General features: G+C 38.1%; 1 protein-coding gene across 7 annotated transcripts in view; it reads right to left on the bottom strand.

The window, feature by feature from the left end:
- fbxo38 (F-box protein 38) overlaps positions 1–18,417 on the bottom strand; it is a 40,629-nt gene extending 22,212 nt beyond the window's left edge. For 3 of the 7 annotated variants that reach the window (XM_072664136.1, XM_072664135.1, XM_072664134.1), the window contains exons 1-8: positions 16,935–17,135; positions 16,441–16,574; positions 16,121–16,284; positions 14,119–14,284; positions 13,761–14,036; positions 7,805–7,898; positions 7,601–7,731; positions 3,599–3,769 (exon numbers count right to left, since the gene is read on the bottom strand). In XM_072664136.1, coding sequence (XP_072520237.1) covers positions 3,599–3,769; positions 7,601–7,731; positions 7,805–7,898; positions 13,761–14,036; positions 14,119–14,284; positions 16,121–16,284; positions 16,441–16,574; positions 16,935–17,068 — 1,270 coding nt within the window. In that variant the 5' untranslated portion in view covers positions 17,069–17,135. Of the gene's footprint in view, positions 1–3,598; positions 3,770–7,600; positions 7,732–7,804; positions 7,899–13,760; positions 14,037–14,118; positions 14,285–14,769; positions 14,934–16,120; positions 16,285–16,440; positions 16,575–16,934; positions 17,196–18,270 lie in introns of those variants that run through there. The other 4 variants (XM_072664138.1, XM_072664137.1, XM_072664140.1 and 1 more) reach the window with 4 other exon arrangements.
- Between the last annotated feature and the right edge of the window lie 5,939 nt (positions 18,418–24,356).

A 24,356-nucleotide genomic window follows, 5' to 3' on the forward strand; every position in this document is an offset into this window, starting at 1 on the left:
GTTATAGTCAGACCTGCTATCAGCACTCTGATAATGTTCACATTCTCTGTACTCCAAACAAAACATTCTCTTTACCTTTTCAGAGTTAATGTCTGCCAACTTATCCGGCCTGACCTTTTGAAAGACTGCTGGGCTCCCCTAAATCTACGTCAGACTGCCCACCCTCCTGCCTCTGCTATCTGCCTAATGACTGTTAAAGTACATGGACTCTAAGTATCTGCAACTATTATTAACACCATAATTACTTAATATTACAATCACTACTACGATTATATTATATCAGCACACTGAGTCTTGGTTCCTCTCAAGGTTTCGTTCACCAGCTCCAGCTTTCTCCTTGCCACTGTCGCCTTTGGCTTGCTCACAAGATTTATTTATTTTTTTTAGGTTTTTATGTTGTGTTGAACTCTTGTTCTATTACTGATTCCCATCAATGTGCTTTGTGACCATGCTTATTGTAAAAGGTGTAATTGAGGTTAACCCTTGCTACAGAGATCATCGCTCTGGTCGGAAAACCAGCCATTTCCTGACCAGCGGTTACCTTTTAACACACCCAGGTAACCAACATATTCTAAGCCCAAGGATGCCATCCTGGAGCCCAAGGAAAACTGCCGTCTTCCAAAGAAGAATCTAGCTCTGAACTGTCCTAAGAAGTTACTATACTCTGTTATAATTGCCTTGTCACTCTTCTAGATGGCGACAGTGATGATTCATTTTATCTTTTCATAATGTGTAATTGTCTCTGCATTATGACTTCTACATATTACATATATTTACCCACACATGGATATGCCTCATGCCCAAGAGTTAAGAGTTCAGCATTCATGTAACTTTTGTAGCTCAACTACCTTTTTAAATAACACACAGCACAAGAAACAAAAATCATGCCAGTGGTGCTTGTACTTTTGTTTGTACAATGTGTTTTTAGCATTTAAAGCACTGAAAATTGGTTTGGGAGTTTGAAACACACAAAAAAAAAAAAAAAAAAAAAAAATTAAAGTAATTCAAAGCTTAAATTGCTGAGAGTCCCATGTACTGTGAAGCAGTGTGATTTCAGCCCGAGGTACTGTGGCAGTGTGAAATTCCTGGAAGAATGAAAGGCAGTGTAGGTACTCTCACCAACCAGTAGGTGGCAGCAAACCCAGAAATGCCCTATACAAGCTTAACACCAGATGAAAAGGGGGTGTGGCTATACAGGTGATACAAGAATCCTCCCAGTAGAAATTCAGCCTCTCTGAAGTTTGCCTTTACCAGGTAGACATGGCAGAGTGGAAACAAAGTAGTCAACATTTAGTGTACCTTCACCAGGTAGACATCCAACATAGGACAACAGACGGGGCAGTGGTGGCTCAGCGCTCCCCGGGCGCTGGAGTTGGCTGCCCACCGCTCTGGGTTTGTGTGTACTCACTGCCCCTAGTTCACTAGTGTGTGTGTGTGTGTGTGTGCGTGCGTGTGTGTTCACTACCACAGGTAAGTTAAATGCGGAGGACACATTTTGCTGTACATAATTCAGTGACAAATACATGCACCTTTACCTCTTTTTTTTTTTTTTTTTTTACAAATGAGGCCATCTTCATTGTCTTAGCAAAGGACAGCCCATAATAAATAAACCGTGTTAAAATTATTGTAACAAACTTTAGAATTTCTGGCTTTAGTAAGCCGAACATCTGATTAGCATTTTCCATACACCGATTATTTTTAATCAAGTCAAGCTTACAACAGGTGTTCATGACCTGAATAAGAGCAAAGTGTACATTTCCTTCACTTTTAACTGTGCACCAAGAGCTATAGGGTCAAGCATGTCTTTTTCTTTCTGTGAGCAGATGCTCACCAGCAAATGCTTAGACACTGTGTCTGAGTGCAGCAATTTGGATCTTTTCTTTGCATGAAACCTCTCTTTCCTAACACTGTTGAATTAGTCACATTAGTTTAGATTTAAAAAGCTAAAAACAACAGTCGCTTTATACAAGTGTCTTAAGTTGTAATTCTGGCTTCTGACACCAATGGCAGTAATGAGCTATCACAGACCATGTTATAGAGGTCTATAGAGGAAGAACACTTGCGCAAACAAACTTATTGTGTGTAGTTTGCCACTCATACGAAGTCCTTTTTTCCAAGCTCAATGTAAATAGGCTGGAAGTATATATTATATATACTGATTCTGTGTGGCGTTGATGTTCGGTCATGGTGGTGGCATATTGTACATACTGTATAATACACAATTTGTATATGCAATCAGTGTCTGATAGTGTTCATCTGTGTTCACAAGTTGCTAGGGAGACCTGATGAACCCTTTTGTGTGTGTAGAGGTTTGGGGAGTGAACGGGGGCACTCCCAGACCGTTACGGTCTGAGAGTGACAGTGCAAACCCTCCATTTTCTTTCTCTCTCTCTCTCCCTCTCTCTCTCGCACGCGTGCGCGCACACACACACACACACACACACACACACACACACACACACACACACACACACACACACAAAAAAAACAATTTAGAGCTTAGACACCGTAAATACTGTTCGTATTGTTAATACCCTTGTGGTTGAGTAGTCTATGTTAATGTTTATTTACACCAAGTTGGCTATCCTGTTATCTTCCAATACTGGTTGTTGACAAAAATCTTCAGAACCCAAATCACTAATAAGCCTTTCTTTAGTTAGACATTTGTGATTGTGATATGAGACTGATTACTGTAATTATTTGAGAATTCTGAGGCTGGGTCTCAATCCCTATGGATGAAGCGGTTATAAAAACATGGCCATTACTTACAGCATATAGCTAGAACGGCTGAGTCCACAAACCAATAATCCTAATGTGACCATAATGTGCTGTTCATGTGAAAGAGGGGCATTGCTAGGGACACTGCTAGAGAATGCTCGATTACTTCGAGACCGGTATCTCCAAAGGCATCCTCTTACTCCAAGGTGCATAAACAGCAAGCACAACTTCATGGGCAGCCTTAGATGTGTGCTGGACAAACTGTCGCCAACAGAACTTTGCATGCAAGACTCAAACAGGAAAACTTAGAATAGTTTAGCCTGATCAATTATCATTAACTTCTGCCTTTCATCTACTACTTTCCAAGCTAATAAAGTTGTGCAACTAAATGTATTTTTAGAAGGCAGCAGTACAACATTCAAATTGAAAACAAAACAAGAGTATTTAAAATGGGCATGCAGTAAGGTCCCAACTTTTACCAACCAAAAAGTACATGTGCTTGTAGAGATAGCTCCCGATGGCTTTTCCACGTGGATACCCTCAGCAGCACTTTCTCCAGTCGGCCATACCAGCACTTGAAATATTTTCACTAGTGGGCCGATATATTTTATTACACTTTGGGGGTGTAAATGTAATGAGTCAAGAGTGAGCTAGACTTTTTCAATTTCTTTTCAGTTCCGGTATGTCATTTGCATATACTGAACTGTCATTATTGACCTAAGCCAAGAAAAATACAATTCCTTTTTCATTCTCGGGCACCTTTAAATGTGTTATACATGTTTGGACTTTGCACTTTTTGTACATTAGTACAAACATGTACATTTCTAAATTTTGAAGGAAAAAAAATATATATCCAATTGATTAGAAAATAGAACAATACCTGTGATCCAGCTGTGTGGGTTGTGAAGATGGGGACAGTTGTAAATTACTAGATACTTGATTGAAGTAAAAACTTCATTAACTGTCTTCATTCCAATATCAGTGATGATTCCAGGATTCTCTATAACATCAGCAAGACCATATTTCACTAACTCAGTGTGACTCAATTTACCTAAAAGAAAAAACAGATTGGTGGCATTTAAGAAGGCATTAAAAATCATTAACATGAAACTTCAGATACTTTCTGGTCCTACAGTACAGTAACAATCACCGTGGAATCATTTGGTTCAGAACAAGGTGTAGCTTGATGTTATTTGATGATGTTATTTGCACCTTTTCCACGTTCTTCTATTATTGCATATGTCATAATTTGTTTCAGAACAGCTCATTTTAATATTAAATAAAGACTTACTAAATGAGTATGAATAAACCCAAAATGCTGCTTTTAAATGATTATTCCATTTATTGAAAAAAATATATGCAAACCCTATATCACCCATAGGAAAAAGTAACCACCTCTGTCACTACTAAACAAGTAGGTTTAAAAAGGTCTAAACATTACATAACCAGAACATGGTAGTGTGAAGCTAGAAGGTCTTAAAAAGCAGCACATGATGCTATGTTCTCAAGAGATTCAAATACAGATGTAAAACAATGTAATTGAAATTTACCAGTCTGAAAAATGTTACAAAGCTAAGGTTCTTGGAGAAAACCTGGAACAATGGTGAACCTTCTGAGTAGTGGCCAGTCTACCAAAAGATGACTCATTCAGATCGTCACAAAACTCCAATAAGGTTAATGTACTCGATTCCACAATAAATAAAAAAAATAAAAAATAAAAATAAAAAAAAGACACTGGGTAAAATTTTTTTAAAATATTAAAAGTTTTTTTAAAAATATTAAAATATTAAAAGTTTAAAATATTCTATGGACTGATGGGTCAAAAGGTAGAACTTCCTCCACATGCTGTCCTAAACCAGCTCTAAATGGCGCATTCATAACCAAGATGGATGCTAATGCACAGATACTAAGTGATTTGTTAAAAAGGAACTAGGAGCTGGTAGGTCATCAGGTAGGTCAGACTTAATAAACTGAGACTGGATTGAGTCATACTGGATACAAAATATTAAAACACTACAGAGGTTACACCAGTCATTTAAAACAATGTTACTAAACAAAGTAAATTAGTAATTAGTAATGTAATTCTGGTTTACTGAGCGTTTCAATCAAACGAGATTGAAATAAGATCGTGAATCTAGAGTGTCTTTCTCTTTTGAAAAAAAAAAAATGCGACTAACCCATACAAAATTAAATACTACATTTATCAGGTTTGAGCACTATACAGTGGGTCAAAAAAGTATTTAGTCAGCCACTGATTGTGCAAGTTCTCCTACTTAGAAAGATGAGAGAGGTCTGTAATTTTCATAAGTACACAACTATGAGAGACAAAATGAGAAACAAAAATCCAGGAAATCACATTGTAGGATTTGTAAAGAATTTATTTGTAAATTATGGTGGAAAATAAGTATTTGGTCGATAACAAAAGTTCAACTCAATACTTTGTAACATGACCTTTGTTGGCAATGACCGAGGTCAAACGTTTCCTGTAAGTCTTTACCAGGTTTGCACGCACTGTAGCTGGTATTTTGGCCCATTCCTCCATGCAGATCTCCTCTAGAGACAGACTTTCAACTCCCTCCACAAATTTTCTATGGGATTGAGGTCTGGAGACTGGCTAGGCCACTCCAGGACCTTGAAATGCTTTTTACAGAGCCACTCCTTCTTTGCCCAAGCGGGGTCATGCCGGAAAACCCAGCCACGTTCCATCTTCAACGCCCTCACTGATGGAAGGAGGTTTTGGCTTAAAACCTCGCGATACATGGCCCTGTTCATTCTTCCCTTAACACGGATCAGTTGTCCTGTCTCCTTTGCAGATAAACAGCCCCAAAACATGATGTTTCCACCCCCATACTTCACAGTAGGTATGATATTCTTGGGATGCAACTCAGCATTCTTCTTCCTCCAAACACAACGAGTTGAGATTTTACCAAAAAGTTCTATTTTGGTTTCATCAGACCACATAATATTCTCCCAATCCCCTTCTGGATCATCCATATGCTCTCTGGCTCTCAGACGGGCCTGGAAATGTACCGGCGTAAGCAGGCGGACACGCCTGGCATGGATTTTGTTCACCTTCTCATGATCATTTTGACCCTACGGGATGAGATCTTGCATGGGGCCCCAGATCGAGGGAGATCATCAATGGTCTTATATGTCTTCCGTTTGCTTACAATTGCAACCCACAGTTGATTTATTCACACTAACCTGCTGTACTTAACCTATTGTAGATTAACTGTTCCCAGCCTGGTGCAGGTCTACAATTTTCCCTGGTGTCCTTCAACAGCTCTTTGGTCTTGGCCATGGTTAAGTTTGGAGTCTGACTGAGGCTGTGGAGAGGTGTCTTTTATACAGATAACAAGGTCAAACAGGTGCCATAAATACAGGTAACGAGTGGAGGACAGAAGAGCTTCTTAAGGAAGAAGTTACAAGTCTGTGAGAGCCAGAAATCTTGCTTGTTTGTGACCAAATACTTATTTTCCACCAATTTTTTCCCAGTTTGTCGCTCATAGTTGAAGTGTACCTATGATGAAAATTACAGACCTCTCAAGTAGGAGAACTTCACAATTAGTGGTTGACTAAATACTTTTTTGCCCCACTGTAGGTTTTTTCAAGTAAATATGTGCTGTTTGGAGGAGAGAAGGAATTCTTCATAATTCACCAATGTCACCCTTTTCCAAAACTTAAAAACTTATCAAATGAATCAGTATACTGATCACCATTACTTGACATTATTCAATATCAAATATGAAAAGCAATAAGATTCTGCATTCATTTTTTTAGCAGTAATGAACAAGTTCAAGCTAAGACAAGTATATTCAAGTGCACCAGATGGCTTTAGGGTGGAAGAAAGGAATTATCCCAGTGGCAAAGTGGCCCGTAGGTAGACAAAAGTTGCACATTGGCACCCGGCTCCCTTCATTTAGGGTATACATAAAAGACATGACAACATTGACAACCACTCTCCAATGTGCCTGGCGGTTACTGGAGAAATTAAGGCATAATCTTAGGTTGGCAAGGATGAAGATTAAACCCAGTCTAGAAGGGTTTCAATGATGAGAGCTCAGCAGACTGTGGACTGATGAGACAGAACTTTTTAAAGGCGTATGTACCATTACATCTGGTGTAAAAGTAACTCAGCATTTTAGAAAAGGAACATCATACCAACAGTAACATATGGTGGCGGTAGTGTGATGGTCTGGGGTTGTTTTGCTACTTAAAGACCTGGAAGACTTTGTGTGGTAAATGGAATCATGAATTCTGGAGTCTACCAAAAAAAATCCTGAAGTAGAATCGTTTCGAGACCTCAAGCTGAAGCATACTTTGGTTCTGCAGCAGGACAATACAAAACAAGCAAGCTGCGGCATGACCTTAAAAAGACTGTTAAATGCTTAAAAACCCTCCGACGTGGTCGAAAAAATTGCAGTTGTTGCTGCTAATGATGGTCATTAGCTCATTCTTCAGCACATGCTCTGTTGCTCTAATTCTCTCACATGAACTGCTTAAAGTGTTATCTATTGTAGAGAAGCTAAAAGAGTAGCTTTGTTAATAAATGTTTGATATTTATTTTTCAACAAAAAAAAAACAATAAAAAAAAGTTGCCAGTACCTATAAAAAGAATTCACAAATTCAAATCTTTAATATAACTTTCTCTAGTTAGAAATTTATCATGATAATCACTTAAAAAAAAAGACTGAATAAATTTACTAATGAAAATGATTTATTTAATTAATTGAGAATTCTGAGGCTACCCATCAACCCCTACATTTTATGATGCCATTGTGCACAGACAACTTTCACTTTTAGAAGTGTATATCAATATTTGTTTTCTGGTAAATCATTAATTACAAAGAAGTGGGCTAATCAATCAACATTTCGTACTTACACTGCAATAGGAACTCGTCAACATATCCCAGATGCAAAGTCTCAAATTGAGGAAATTCAAGTTCAGCCATCTTCAGTGCCGAAAACACTCCATCCTTGGTTAATGAAGGCTGCATTCGAACTTCATGCAATCTAAAGTACAATGAAGTTAACTTGCAGGATAAAATATAAAGACAACATTTTTAATACAAAAATCCTCCCTTACCTGCGTGCCGCAGTAATGATGAGGTAGCCCAAATCAACTTCAAGTGCATTCTTACAGGCACCAAATACAATAGTGTGCAAATTGCGAAATCCTCCTAGAACACAGTATGATAGTGTCAATATGACAAATATAAAACAAGCAAGGTTCTAGGGTACTGTTAAGGATAGATATTTTATTTTACACACATATACACACAAGTTTGTACAAACACGTGTTGATGTATCTCACACACACACAGACACGTACTGCAAAACACAATTAAGAAATTATCATTCTAGGCAGCTCAGTGATATGTATAGAAATGCAGAGCAATTCTAACTGACCTACATTTTGGATTTGGATGAGCCGTTTCCCCATTTTCACATGTATTACCTAACAGTATTTGTAAGCAAACCCTACAGATAATATTTAATATTTAAATAAAAAAAAATATTGCTTTGCTTAAAAAAAAAAAAAAAAGTCTTGACTTTGCAGTTTTGTTTTTTTTTTTTACTTGTGATTGGATAAAGCCTGCAGTAAACTGCAGTAAAAATGCAGTAGCATTTTGTTCAATACTATTGGTCAATTGTGTTTTATGTGACTGCAAGTGGAAATATTCACCATCTCTCTCACATTCACCATCAAGAACACCTCAGAGTTCAATGGTGTGTAAAGCATATTAATGAAAAGTTCTGTGGTAGAAAAAGGTGCATCGGCAACAGGAATTACCACAGCCTTGAGAGCCTGGTCAAGAAAAGTTGATTCAGGAACTTGGACTGAGGCTGGTACATCAAACCACCATGCACAAGTGTCTTTAGAAAAGGGGCTACAATTGACATTTCTAATATCAAGCCATATCTGAACAAAAGACACATCTGAAACATCTAACCTGCATTTTAGCATTTGAGAGCATTTTATCCTTCCAATTGCTGACAAGCTTTATGAAGATCCCGATTTGCTTTTTTTCTCTGTCCATACTATCAAATGGTTTGCTGACCATGACATAACGGTGTTCAACTGGCCAGCCAACCTGAAACCCATATATAATGTAAGGTACTGACAAGAAAAAGATACCCTACCCTAGCAACAACTGTTCATAACTGACCACCATCATAGCATCCAGAGCTTCAATAACATTGCAGCAGTGCCACAAACTAATTGTCTCCATGCCACGTCACATTGAAGCAGTAATTCGTGGTAAAGGAGCCTCAACCAAGTATTGTATAAATGGACCCCGAGTACTACAGAGGTTCATATTTCTGTAGTGTACTACTTTTTGTTTGATCTGATAAAACCTCAAAGCTCGAAAAGATGATCATGAGTCAAAGTTCAAAATGTACTTGTAAAATAGTTGACAGAAAAACAAAGAAAGTAAAAAGATATAGTACAATAGAAAACAATTATATGAACAGGTCAACACATTCACAGACCAGAAAGATTAAAAAGGGACAAAGTGAAATGCAAAGTGAGAGGGTGACATTACCCTTAAGGTTCCCCTCCCCCTAACAATGTCTTAGGACAGACTTTGTTGAAGCAATTACATTGTTATGCATATTATATGCAAATCAAACTAATTAAAATACATAATCTCTGTATTGCCTTATTAACATCAATGAAATTGAAACAATTGTTAATACCAACAATTAAACATAACTACTAAATGGTATTTAATAATAAGATGACGGCAGTGTCCAATTAACATGTTTTTCAGCTTTATGACCATGAATGGTGTCAGCATGTCTGTGATTTGACTGGCAGATTCAGAGGTATGAAAAGGTTTTGGCATCCCTGAAAATTGATGTTTTTCCTTTATAAATCATTGGCTGTTCGGATCAGCAATTTTAGTTAAATATATCACATAGCAGACAAACACAGTAATATTTGAGAAGTGAAATGAAGTTTATAGGATTTACAGAAAGTGTGCAATAATTATTAAAACAAAATTAGGCAGGTGCATAAATTTGGGCACCCTTGTTGTTTTATTGATTTGAATACTAATTCTTGGAACACAAAATTTGTTTTGTAAGCTCACTGACCCTTGACCTACATACACAGGTGAATCAAATTATGGGCAGGAGGTTAAGGTGGCCAATTGCAAGTTTTTTCTCCTCTTTGCATCTTCTCTGAAGAGTGGCAACATGGGAGCCTCAAAACAACTCACAAATGACCTGAAAACAAAGATTGTTCAACATCATGGTTTAGAGGAAGAATACAAAAAGCTCTCTCAGAGATATCAGCTGGGGGATTGGCGTTGATTGATTCTTACATCTCTATGTGGATGTAGGTGATTCTGAACTGATTCACAAATATCAAAAATCAATGTTAATTGATAATGTAATGTTGACAGAAGGCAAAAGGAGGAACTTGTTAGTGCAGAAGTGCAATGACTGGCGTGTATGTAACAGAGACACAAGATGGATGAGCAGGAAATCTGACGAGAACCTTCTGCATTAAAAGTTAGCATATGGAAGAACTTTGGCTTCTGTGAAGTTGAAGAGAAAAAAGACGTGGAGAAGAGCCACCCCATATGCAAGTTGTTTCAAAGTATTTTTAAAAGCAAAAAATATGAAACATTATTTTTCCACTGAATACAATGAATCACAGAGACACATGGGTGTAAACACAGCTGTTAAAGAATGCAGCAGAGGAATGACAAATCAATAGAGACTAATTTAGTTTTCGATGCTGATAACACATCCAACATGGTTGTTGCTGCTGAACTGTGTAAATTTCTACATGTGAACTGCTACACCCACATGCTAAACCTGGCCACTTGGCACACAAGTTTCCCACAGCTACTAGGACTTTGAGATACGCTTGGGATCACTGTCATATTGTTTAGAAATTTGTATGCTTATTACAGAAAAAAATGCATTTCTTATGTTCAAATGTCAGAAAAACAAGAAGTTTGATAAGTTATGATCATTATTAATGTATTGATAAGTTGAAGTGTGCAGTACTGGTTCAACAAAATATACTGTAAGAATATATGGATATATTGGACATCCAAATGTGGTTTTATTGTAAAATAAAAACACAATGTAGTTTTTCACTCCGCAAATATGAACAATAATATGTAAATATAGTTTTGACTACAAAGTGAATTTAAAATTCTTGGCTAAAACGGTATCACTGATCATAACAGGAATTAGATTAAATCATACTAAATGCTTGAAGTTAACTAATATAGAATATATAATACAGAAATATAGATTACAATATAACTTATGCATTAAAAAAAAAAAAGACATCTAGTCATGTCACTAGTGATTTTTGTTTTGTACGCTTTATGCACACTGATGTGCAGCTGGAAGACATTATCATTATTTAATTATGGTCTAATACTTAAACTTCATTATATAAGGATATAGCAGTACAATTATTACACAACATTTTATGCCTAATGCGTCTTCATTTTTTATGCTATTGTTGTTGCTAAATAGTCTACATATTTGAACAATTGATCAACCTGGTTGCTACACCAGCAAATAGTGTAGATTTTGGTTTGTTCAGATGTCTTTTAAAAAGTGAGTTTTGTCTGAATCATTCCTTGTGTCAGAGTAGTGAGATCAAGAGCTGGCAAAGCCAGGAGGCATCACTATCTATATCTGTCAATTTGAAAATGTTTTTGGGCTGTTTTCTGAGATAAACAGAACCCATGTCAGTGTAACTACCATCGTACTGGAATGGCAGTACAACCAGCTGGCTTGGATAGAACAGAGGTTGTTAACGAACACTGTCAAAATTACCACAATGGCCTTTCAAAGTTTAAACGCATAGAGCATTTTAGTGCTTTGTAGTAATTTCATTGTCATGCATAGACCCACCATGCATGCCTCATTTTTTTGACGCAGAACTGCATATGAACTTCAGGTTCATACATAATTACAAATGCATCAGAATACTCTGACATCATAAAAGTTTAAGTACTACATTAGTTAAGAAGTGTTTCAGTAAATGCTCATAATTTTAAGAATGTTCTTAAGTATGAAATTAGGATATGCTTAGCATTATGAATGTTTTGGGAAACCCACCCCTGGTTAGTTATTCAACTTTGGTTTCAATTTCTTTTCTTTTTGTTTCCATCAAAACTTGCATAGAGCAAAACTTAGTTGCAGAAAAAAGAATGGAAGCTTTCTACCCATTCCCACAGCCAGAATTAGAGACATTTATAAAAGAAGTAATCCCAATTATAATCAGACCTCTTTCAACAATAGAGCATTTGATTCATAGCTTAGGACATGCACCCAAAGCTCTTAAGTTAGCTGTTATTACACATTTGATCAAGAAACCAAATCCTGATTTTAGTGTTTTGCCCACTTCTAACCTAACATTTATATCCAAGATTTTAGAAAAAGCTGTAGCCAAACAACTTTGCTCATACCTGCATAAGAACCACATACATGAAAAACTCCAATCCGGATTCAGATCCTATCATAGCACAGATATAGCTTTAGTTAAGATGACAAACAATATTTTCGGCTGTGTATTTTTATTAGTACTACTCAACCTTAGTGTACCTTTGATACGATAGACCACATTACCATCCCAGAAAGATTAAATAACTGAATAACAGGTTTTTAACTGAACGTTATCTGTTCGTCAAGGTAAGGGATGCATCTTTCATTTATACAAAAATGTGATGCAGAATTCTGCAAGGTTTTATTTTGGCAACGCAATTATTTTCATTATACACAGCTGTATATATCCGCCAAATCTGATGACAAATCTATATAAAAAAAAAATCAAGGACTGTATAAAAGATGTGAAACAGTGAATGTCACATAACTTCTTTCTTCTACATAGTGACAAAACAGTGGTTCTCCTTTTGGGTCCATGAAATAAATTATCAAACTTGATGTTACTTCTCAGGCTGTTCAGGCAGGAACCTCAGTAACCTTCAACTAGTACCTGCAAGATCTCATTTACTATTATGAACAATCACAATTACTAAGATTACCGGGGTGCTGGCTTCTTACTAGTTCCCAAAATTCAAAAAGCCTCAGCAGGGGGAAGAGCCTTTTCATATAAAGCCCCTAATCTTGTTGTTACGCTGACTTTTATCAATCATTTATAAGAAGTTCCGAATATAGGAGGAAGGCTCCCCCTTGTGAGTCTTGGTTCCTCCCAAGGTTTATTTGTCCAACTCTAAGGGAGTTTTTCCTTGTCACCGTCACCTTTGGCTTGCTCAACATTGCAACCATGTGTTACACCATATGTTTTAGGTTTTTATGTTTTGTTAAACTTTTGTCCCATTACTGATAGTGGTTAGGATTGCAATAACAAGGTAGGAGGCATTTTGTACCTCTGAAGAATACGAACAAACTTAATTGCAAGCTCTGTATGAAGGAAAACAATTATCATTCAACAACACTGAACACTGCAAGTTGCAAAAATATAGTCACCAATAAGCCTGTAGAAGACAAGAAATCTTAATTTTTCAAGAAGACTTAATTTTTCTTTGTTAATTTAGTATTAGTTTAGTTTTTTTATGTTCAAACAGAAATAAAGAAATAGGCTGATCCGGTTTAAGAAGTGCTTTTAATAAAACTGTAATAAATAGTAAAATGGGCTATGCACTTATTTTAAACATAAATACACGTGTGCTGTTTGCAAAGCATTATTGCTATACAATTTATAATAATCTTCTGTCAGATTTTCACCACATAACTTACCCCACAGTCCTCAGGATACAGACATTGAGAAAAATCAATACTGACAGTCCCAACCCCTTACTGCATCGGCTCCATCAGAAAATGAAAATAATTTAAACCCTCTTTCCCTCTTTCAAGATGTGTCATACATTTTTTGGCACAGTAGTGAATAAAAACATTTACTATAAAAGCTTAGCAGGGGTTAAAACAAAGAATGTCTGGCTTAACCAAGAAATGCAGACAGGAAACCAAGAAAACATTTATCTGTACCGAAAGCAAAGTAGTTTACACTATTCAGGAGATTTAGTAGGTGTTGTCCTCACCTGATCTCCAGCTGTCCTCCACCACATGTTGTATCAGTCCCCCCAAGAATGGGACTCTGACCAGTTCAAGTTGCTCCAAGTTGCGCGCAGAGGCCAAGCCTGTCACTAATGGCACATATTTCAAGGAGTTGGTAGGACCAGCACAGTTCCTCATGACGAACGTACGCAGGCTCACACACAAAAAGTCTTTGAAAGGCTGTGGCTTTGTAAGACGAACCCACTTCATGTACAGGTGTTTCAGCATGGACACACAAGGAATTTCTGGTACACTTACTCCTAAGGAAAGAAGAAATTTAGACATTTACACAAAATCGCATTTAATCCAAAAAGCTACATAATATAAAAGCCTTAAACCTACCAACAAGATGGAGGGTCTGAATTTTAGCTGCAGATGGAATAGTGAGTTTGTTCTCGGGAGGAATAGGAAAGGCTCCATTGCGATTCCTGAACTTTCCAAGAATGTGGACCTGAGGCATGTAGTTCCATATCGCTTCTACCAGTTCCAAATGTGATGTCTCTACACCCTTTGGAAAAAAAACAAAAAGATTGTCCGACTTTAAGTAAACATAAAATGCAATATAAAATGTATATCAGAATCAATCTGTTTATAATAAATCCATAATATACAAAAGGTTGGAAAGCTACCTGTATCTGAAAGAGTTTACTACTTCAAGTGTTTTCCTTTTGTGAATTATGGCTCTAACTGGGATTCACTGGAATCCCAGAGCCTTAACAATAACTTTGTAACCCCAAAGGCTTTCTTTCACATCAATTTAGAACAGGACATCGTGCTTTTTTTAACCCAACTGTCAACTGAATTTAGTTAGAAATTACTTTGAATAAATATTTATCTTTCATAAATGGAATGATAATTTAAAAGATGCGGGTCTACTTGTGTAAACTTGTTTTACTTGTTTTCAATCTTATACTGAAATTAGTTGGATAATCTGAAACATTTAAAATTGTTACAAATATGCAAAAACGGCAAAATCTAAAATGGGGCAAATACTTTTTCTACCCGCATTTCAGCATGTTTCGCTGACGTCTCGTCTTGGATGGCAGCTCACCACCTCAAACTCAACCCCAGCAAGACAGAGCTGCTGTACATCCTGGGAACTGCTTGACTTCACAATGATCTTGCCATCTCCTTTAAGAACTTACTGGTCACTCCATCTAAAGAAGTACGAAGCCTTGTTGTAGTCATGAATGATCAGTTATCGTTTGTAAGTCATGTTGCAAATCTGACTCGGTCATGCAAAAAAAAGGATTTCTCCTTTTCATCATCCAGAGAATTCAACCCTTCCTATAAAAAGAAGCCACCCAAGTGCTTGTTCAGGCTCATGTCACTTCAAAACTTGATTACTGGAACTTTCTTCTGTCTGGTCACCCTTTGCGCACAATCAGGCCCCTGAAACTAATCCAGAATGCAGCAGCACGGGTTCTTTTCAACGTTTCTAGGTTCTGTCATGAAATTCCGCTGCTGCAATCTCTTCACTGGCTTCCTATAGCTGCCAGCATTAGATTCAATAACCTGATTCTGGCCCACAAAGCCAAGAAGGGTCCAGTCCCTCCATACTTGATGGCAATGGTCAAAAACCAATCAGTACCAAAAGCCCTTCGAGCTTCAAGTATGGCTTGGCTTGACCCGCCAACCCTTAATATCCACGATTAACATCCAGGCTTTTTTCTGGCCTGGCACTGAAGTGGTGAAACGAACTTCGTGTCCGAACAGCAGAGTTGCTCAATGTCTTCAAACGCTAACTAAGGACCCACCTCTTCCGAGAGTATTTGGATGTAGTGTCAAGGTGTAGTGTCGGGTATTATGGTCTCCATGTTAACTTTTGTGATTATTAATATCTAAGCTTAGCAGTATCTTTGGATCCTAGTCTATACAAACTAGCTAAGGATACTTTTCTGAGTAAACAGAGAAGCCCTTTTGTAAGTCGCTCTGGATAAGAGCATCTGCTAAATGCCTTAAATGTCAATGTACTTTTTCTCAGCACTGTGCACTAATAAATGAGTGACTAATAAATGATAAATCTACCTGAAAATGCTTTACTATTTTTTTGTTTTATCCAGCTTTCAAATATTTTAAGGCAGCTGCGTAAAGGGGCCCGTAGTTGCTGATTTTTACTCTAGGTGTACACACACACACAAAATAACACTTTAATCTTGCCTAGATTACTTCATCATTAACTTAACTATTCTCAGTAACACATTTTAACCAGCGGCGCCAAATTATTTGCATGCCACTGTACACAACAAAACCATTTGATGTCAAAAAACAGTTGGTGTAACCACAAACGTTAAGCTTGCTATTGATTAACAGAACATCATTATGTTTAATTTTCAAATCTCACCAGAAGATTAGGGCATGTCTGAAGAGCTTCTAGAACACCGGGAATACTGAACGCCTCATATCCTCGAACCCTTCTGCGCTCCAAGTAACGTGGGTGCAAGCCATACAACTGCTCCAAATCAGGCATCTTCTTCAGTAGCATAAGGAAACTTGAGTCTGTGAATCCTTTGTTACAAACAGATTTCAGGATGTTTTAGGACAAATACTTAGTGCTTTCTGAGCTGTTTAATGTCCAAAAAAAAAAAAAAAAAAAAAAAAAAAGGTCACATGCACATTGTCTAAACAAACTGATGAGAATAGTAAATATGTTTCTCTGCCAACCTGAAGGCATGTACTCCCACCACCGGCTGGCACATAAGTCTACCACTTTCACTACACGCAAATACAGAGTTACTGCTTCCTGTAGCTTCCGTGACAGACATTCCATACACATGATGTCCTGCATAGGCAGATATCTGAAAGAAGAAGTTTCACACTTACATGATTAGCTTAGTTACAGGATGACTGAAAAAGATAGGTTACTGCCAAGTCATTAAAGATATGGGGACGCCCTTTCACAGCGCAAAAAAAAAAAAAAATCTTTCATTGTTTTAAAAGAGTTCAGGTTACATAAATTTTAATCTATAGCAACATATTTCTAGTAGACCTAAAAGCTCAATTATCAATTTACTCAAAGTTCATTTATAATTGTTATAGGAATTTACTCACCTTTAAAAAATATACCAGGTATGATAAAAAAAAAATACCTATGATCTATAGAAATGCCATTAGGCCAAACATATACACAAAGAGTTCAATATGGGTGCAGCACTCACCGGAATATGTGGCAGAGCACCTCATGTGAAAGCTCATTCATGTAATCTTTTGGCTCCTCCTGTAAAAAGCTGAAACTCCTTGTTCCACCTCCAACACTTCGTGTCTTGGTGGACTTCCGCCGAGGGCCCATCATGTCCAGGATGGTGGGATATTCACCCAAGGAAGGCAAGCAACTCACTCCCTTTCCTCTGGGTCCCTGTCTGCATCCACACACGCAAATGTTTTGGTTCACGTCTCTTTGACGACATTGGTTCTATGAGCTAAGAAGCACACAACAAGAAACAACTGAAAAAGTTGACTGGATACAAATTATTCATCTGAAGGTTGCTTTTTCAGCATAGCATGGTAATACATGCACCACTATCCAACACTGTTCAACTTTGCTAATAAACTTCTATTAAACAGTGCCATTAAACTTCAGTCACGGGACACTCAACGTGATACAGATGTGTATTCTCTTAAATAAAGCAGTACACATCACTGTTGACAGTTGTCGACAGTTGGGCAGTGATTGCATGGGTGAGAAACTCCTTACGTAACATTCTGCTCAAACACAGTAACTATAAAAGAACCAAACAGGAACAGAAACGCTTGAGTAAGGAAATCACCAAACCCTCTAAAGCTCAATATAACGCTACCAAAATGCATGATGAGCGTTCAGATTAGACGTAGCTAGAGCGAGTAAAATAATGAACTTGGAATACTCAGCGCTAGCTGACATACGGTAGCATTTCATCAAATTGATAAAAAGCCATTAGAAAACCTTATTTTTAACTTCAACCCTTTCTGCAACAGATGAGTAGGTGAATATAAGTAGCACCAGATACCAAACAAAGGACAGGAAATAAATAAATTGTCAAACATTCCACATTTAAGCTAGTAGCTTAGTATATCACTAGCTTCCATCGCTAAAAATGACATAGCTAGAAATAATATATTTTAGAACCAGTAGCTAGCTAGCTAGATAAACTTAATCAGTTAGTGACCGGCATCGTTTCGATTTTATGTAGCTTGCTAGCTACATAAATATCAGCGTTTGGCTGTTAGCTAGCTAGCTACTTTCTTCTAATACACAGCAACGTGCAGACTTGAGCTGGCAAAACAGTTGCTTTGCTACCCGAAAGCTACACAGCACAGTACTATTCTGGACAGCTAAGCTAGTTAGCTGTTTAGCTGTTGTTAGCTAGCTAGCTAGCGTTTGGCTGTTAGCTTCTAAATTCGGATAGCTAGCTAGCTAACTAACTAACTTAAGAGTTAGCTTAGCTAGCTAAATCCACAGCGTGTGTATCAAAATGCAATTTATGTATGGAACTTCACGATTTCAGGTTACCTCACCTGTTTCCAAGTCTAGACGGTAGCCACTGGTATTATATGGTGTACTGTATGACACCACTGTATTGCTTTTTTTTTTAATCTTAGAAGAGCTTGCTTGCTAGCTAGCTAGCTAGCTAACATCCGTTTGGCAGTCTGGTGAATTCAGCATTAGCTAACACAACCCCGGAATCTTACAGGCGGCGAGAAATGCATCATTGTGAGGGAATCAAATTCTGTCAAAATAAAAGTCCCTATCCCAAAATCTGTTAATTTTTGATAATGAAAAATATGAACCGTGTTACTATTTTTGAGAATTATATTTTTTAATTGATAAAAAACTACAAACACTCACTGACTTAACATTTAGTTATTAGAAATGAATCATGACACATTAAAAATATTATTAATTAATGTGATATTAGTGTGATTATGCATCAGTTTTATAAAAATGTTATATTTCATAATGGAAAGATTACTTCAGATGTTTCCTAATAATGTTTAGTTTTTGTCTAACTGGGAATGCCTTGTAAGAACTGTACATCACACATAAGAACAACCATGCAGTGAGGTGAGGATGAATCAATGCAAGGCACCAGAGCATGACATCAGCATGGTAGTGAAGAGGCAGACCAACACAAAAGAGAGAAAAACACAATGGGGTAAAGAGGAGTGTGGTGGGCATGTGGTGCCCTGTTCCTAGCTTCACTACCTGACTTCACACATAACTATCTAATGCCATCGGGCCCAGCTCGGAGGAGTTACAAAGAGCAGCAGACTATCTGATGCTCAGCAACAATGTCAGTGACCTAGTTACCTTTACATTTACATTTAAGGCATATAGCAGACGCTCTTATCCAGAGCAACTTACAAAAGTGCTTTGCTATTTACCCAATTTAACCTCAGCTAGTTTGAATAAGTAAAAAATTCAAAGTAAGTTTAGACACTGAGCCAGCTCTACGTATTCATGGGTTAGCTGCATAATCCAACTCTAGAGCACTTCAAAAAAGCAGAACTGTGCAGATCTCAAAATAAGTATTCTGAGATCTGCTTAGTTGGATAGTCTTGCAGCAAGAAAGACACCACTCTCTAGCAGTCACCCATTGACCATGACACCACAGATTGACCAGGCACTGCAGCTGATCCACATGGGTGACGAGCTGTGCCGATGCAATAATACTGGGATCTCCCTGTAGCCAGACTGTTAATTCAACTGAAAGAGAGAGAATTAAGACTTAAGGCACTAAACATCTATTTGCAGAGCTGATGAGGAAATAATGGATCCTTAGAGGTCAAAGACGCCATAAGGAAGGAACAGAGTGTCAGGATGAGGAGGGCTAACCAGCCAGTTGTACCAAAGATGTCTGACCTGCCCTTGGTCTTCCTTCTTGACAAAACAGAAATTCTTCTTAGTCCTTAGAAAAACAAGAAAATGTTACCATATCCAGCCTGACCTGATCAAAGGCTTACAACTAGGCTCCCCTTTACCTGCGATAGACCAGCTACCCACCAGTAACACCCTGGCCTAGTTACTCCCAGTCTATTGTTCACTCACTCAGGTGATGTATCATGACTGATAAGAGTTTTTAGAATAACACAGAATCCAAAGCTTGCCTGACAAATGGCCTTGCACTATGCTCTCCCAAATCGTGCTATTTAGTGGACCACTGTTGAAATCAGGCGTTTAACAAAAATGAAAAAATAAAAGAATTATTAATCTTCATCCAATAATAGCTATAATATTTTGTCACCAAATTCAAAACATATACAGTGGGGCAAAAAAGTATTTAGTCAGCCACTGATTGTGCAAGTTCTCCTACTTAGAAAGATGAGAGAGGTCTGTAATTTTCATCATAGGAACACTTCAACTATGAGAGACAAAATGAGAAAAAATTCAGGAAATCACATTGTAGGATTTTTAAAGAATGTATTTGTAAATTATGGTGGGAAATAAGTATTTGGTCAATAACAAAAGTTCAACTCAATACTTTGTAACAACCTTTGTTGGCAATGACAGAGGTCAAACGTTTCCAGGTTTGCACACACTGTAACTGGTATTTTGGCCCATTCCTCCATGCGGATTTCCTCTAGATCAGTGATGTTTTGGGGCTGTTGCTGGGCAACACAGACTTTCAACTCCCTCTAAAAAGTTCCTATTGGGTTGAGGTCTGGAGACTGGCTATGCCACTCCAGAACCTTGAAATGCTTTTTACAGAGCCAATCCTTCGTTGCCCGAGTGGTGTGTTTGGGATCATTGTCATGCTGGAAGACCCAGCTATGTTCCATCTTCAATGCTTTCACTGATGGAAGGAGGTTTTGGCTTAAAATCTCACGATACATGGCCCTGTTCAGTCTTCTCTTAACACGAATCAGTCATCCTGTCCCCTTTGCAGAAAAACATCCCCAAAGCATGATGTTTCCACCCCCATGCTTTACATAGGTATGGTGTTCTTGGGATGCAACTCAGCATTCTTCTTCCTCCAAACACAACAAGTTGATTTTTTACCAAAAAGTTCTATTTTGGTTTCATCTGACCACATGATATTCCTCTTCTGGATCATCCATATGCTCTCTGGCAAACTTCAGACGGACTTGGACATGTACTGGCTTAAGCAGGGGGACACTGCAGGATTTCAGTCCCTCTCGGTGTAGTGTGTTACTGATGGTAGCCTTTGTTACTTTGGTCGCAGCTCTCTACAGGTCATTCATCAGGTCCCTCCATGTAGTTCTGGGATTTTTGTTCACCTTCTCATGATCATTTTGACCCACGTGATGAGATCGTGGGGCCCCAGATCGAGGGAAATTATCAATGGTCTTATATGTCTTCCATTTTCTTACAATTGCTCCCACAGTTGATTTATTCACACCAACCTGCTTGCCTATTGAAGATCCACTCTTCCCAGCCTAGTGCAGGTCTACAATTTTCTTCCTGGTGGGCTTCAACAGCTCTTTGGTCTTGGCCATGGTTAAGTTTGGAGTCTGACTGTTTGAGGCTGTGGATGGGTGTCTTTTATACAGTGGAGGACAGAAGAGCTGCTTAAAGAAGAAGTTACAGATCTGTGAGAGCCAGAAATCTTGCTTGTTTGTGGATGACCAAATACTTATTTTCCACCATAATTTACAAATACATTCTTTAAAAATCCTACAATGTGATTTCCTGTATTTATTTTCTCATTTTGTCTCTCATAGTTGAAGTATACCTATTATGAAAATTACAGACCTCTCTTATCTTTCTAAGTAGGAGAACTTGCATGATCAGTGGCTGACTAAATACTTTTTTGCCCCACTGTATACATATACATTGAATCAACAAAAGTATTGTTGATATAACATCTGTAGGAGTTTTTATGACGTCCAATTATAAATACATTAATATAGAATCTCAGCAAGAAAACATACCAGTTGTTGTAAGCAGTTTTTCTCAGTTCCCCCTCTGATTCTCTGTCTGCAAGTATGAAAATAAGGCATACAAGTACAAGTATACATAATAAGGCATTGACAGAAACAATAAAAAGACAATAACTATATAAAACAGGGCAATGTCGCTTTCCATAATGTTATGCCGAAATGTATTATAGTTGTTTGTGGTTACTACTTGATCCTGAAGAATACAGGAGAACGTTACAGTAGGACAGGCAATGGTTGTCCAAGAGTCTGTGAGCTGCCACAGTGTGTGTGTCCAAGGTATGTATTTGATCGTCAGATGATGGTATATCCTCCAGGAAGTTCACTTTGCGCAGCAATAAGTTGGTTCTTCAAGTTGACTGAAGCTTGGGTATAATGTGTCAAAGAATTTTCTTGCCATGCTGGATAGACAGGAGCACTGTCTGACTCCAAATGATTTGTAACACAGAATAAACATTGCACAGTAAACTGTTCATTGTTGTTAGTTAATAGTTAGTTAATGCATAGTTGATCTTGATCAAAGGTTTGGCCCCTATGGCATAAAAATATAGTTCTTCTCGTAGGCTTTGTGCATTAGCCACTGACCCTATTACTCAGTTCTGATAAGCAGGTAAAACCTTACTATGAGAAAATGAATCAGTGTTTCCTTGACATGGGCCACACATGTTTGTCATGTTTCTTCAGCCAAGATGCATTGACCTGAAATAGTTGTATCGTTATTTAACAGTAATTTATCTCCTTTCAGAGAGGATGCAAGTACAAATGCACACTTTTCCCGGTAACAAACAGGTCTCAGTTCAAAGAGGATCCCAGTTAGGACGCAGTCATGAGGATGTCAAGATAGTCCCATGAATACAGATCCCCCTGACATGTGCTCCTGCTCAGAGGCTCAAGGCTAACCGCAACAAGCCATATCACCCCCCCCCAATGTTCCCCACTTCTTAAGGGGACATCCTTTGAGGAGGGGATGAGGGTCTTGTCTTTGGCAGTTCCTACAGCCTGGTACTGGAGCAGACAAGGCGGGCTCCACTGGTACAGGCTCTGGAGCTGAGACGGCAGGCACCCTCAGCACTGGAATAGACGTGACGGGCGCCACCGGCACAGGCACTGGAGCTGAGGCAGCGAGAGGCTCAAGGCTAATCGCATCAAGCCATATCGCCTGGCACTGGGGCGGACGCAGTGCTCCAGTCACCCCTACAGTGGCAAGAAAATTATGTAAATTAATTTTATGGCATTAATAATATAATGTGCATAAAATAATAACACAAAAAATAGAATCTTCCAGGTCTTTCAACAAAGTGGAAGTGGAAATTCCCTTGGAATTAATAGCCCCCCCCCTTCTTGGCAGCAATACCCTCAACAAGGTGCATCCTGTAACTGTGGATCAGACCTGCACATCGTTCAAGTGGAATTTTTGCCCATTTATGCCCAAGCAGGCCTGATATTTTCATGGTGATGTGCAGTGCCTTTTTTACGCAACATGTGGGGCTGCATGTTCTTTTGAAATAGTTCTTACAAAACATTTTGCCAGTACCATTGTGGAATGTCAGTGTGCTCTTTTGCAAACCTCAGGCGTGCAGCAAGTTTCTTTTTGTAAGCAGCGGCTTCCCTGGTGTCTTGCCATAGACACCTTGCGCGTTCAAGATTATACAGACTGTAGACTAATAAACACAGATGTTCGATCACTTTTTATGTCTGAACACCATACAATTGCAAAGGGTTCACATACTTTTTCTTGGCACTGTACATACATGTCCTTGTATTGGGTCTGGTACACTTTACATCAAATGTACAGGTGAGATAGACCCCTTACAGAACTATAGGAGTCTTGGGGGTCTTGAGTTCTAAAAAGTTGGGTTTAAGGGTTTGGGAAGATTTGGGACAGGATTACCTAAAGAATGGATTGTTATAAGGATTGTTATAAGGACTGTGTCTGCCTAACACTGGATTACAAGCATGGACTTAGGAGTAATCTTTTTTATTTTTCCCCTCCTCTTCCCATCCCATAACAAGCTCTTGGTCATAGTGTATGTAATTTCAGTTAGGTCTTGCTGGTCATGCCGGTCAGTCAGCTTGGTCAAGCTTGGTCAAAAGGGTTGTTTAGCTTGGTCAGGCTGATCATACCTAAAGACCAGCATAACCAACTACAACCCAAACAATAGCATGGACAAGCAGTTTTTTTTATCTACTTTATAAGTAGACGATGCTGGTGACTAGTATGGTCGGTCAGTTTGTTCATGCTGGTAGACCAGCTAAACCATCAAACTTAAATGAAAACAAACCTGATCCTGGCCAAAAGCTGCCCAGCAATTCAGCATCAGCGACAGTTCGAAAAGACGCAGTGGCCTCCTTACTCACCTAGTGTAATAAGCCTTGCTAGCGCTATGAGGGTTAATAAGTAGAATAATATGTGGGTTAATAAGTAGAATTGGGATATAAACATGGGTTGTGATTTGGCTACAGAGACTATGTAAGAGCACTACGTGTTTTTTTTGTAATATCAATAGTAAAACAGAGAATCACAAAGATATATGGATGGATAAGACCAAAAGAAGAATAGTGCGTTGGGGAAAGTAAGACATTAGTATTTAAACTGAACATTAGTTATAATGTTTTACAAATATAAATAATTGACAGTTCTTCATCTCATAATATAACGGCCGTTGCTTGTCCTTTACCATTTGACCTTTTTAGAGGGTAGTCAC

The sequence above is a fragment of the Salminus brasiliensis genome, chromosome 19 (genome assembly GCF_030463535.1).
Source record: "Salminus brasiliensis chromosome 19, fSalBra1.hap2, whole genome shotgun sequence".
NCBI lineage: Eukaryota > Metazoa > Chordata > Actinopteri > Characiformes > Bryconidae > Salminus > Salminus brasiliensis.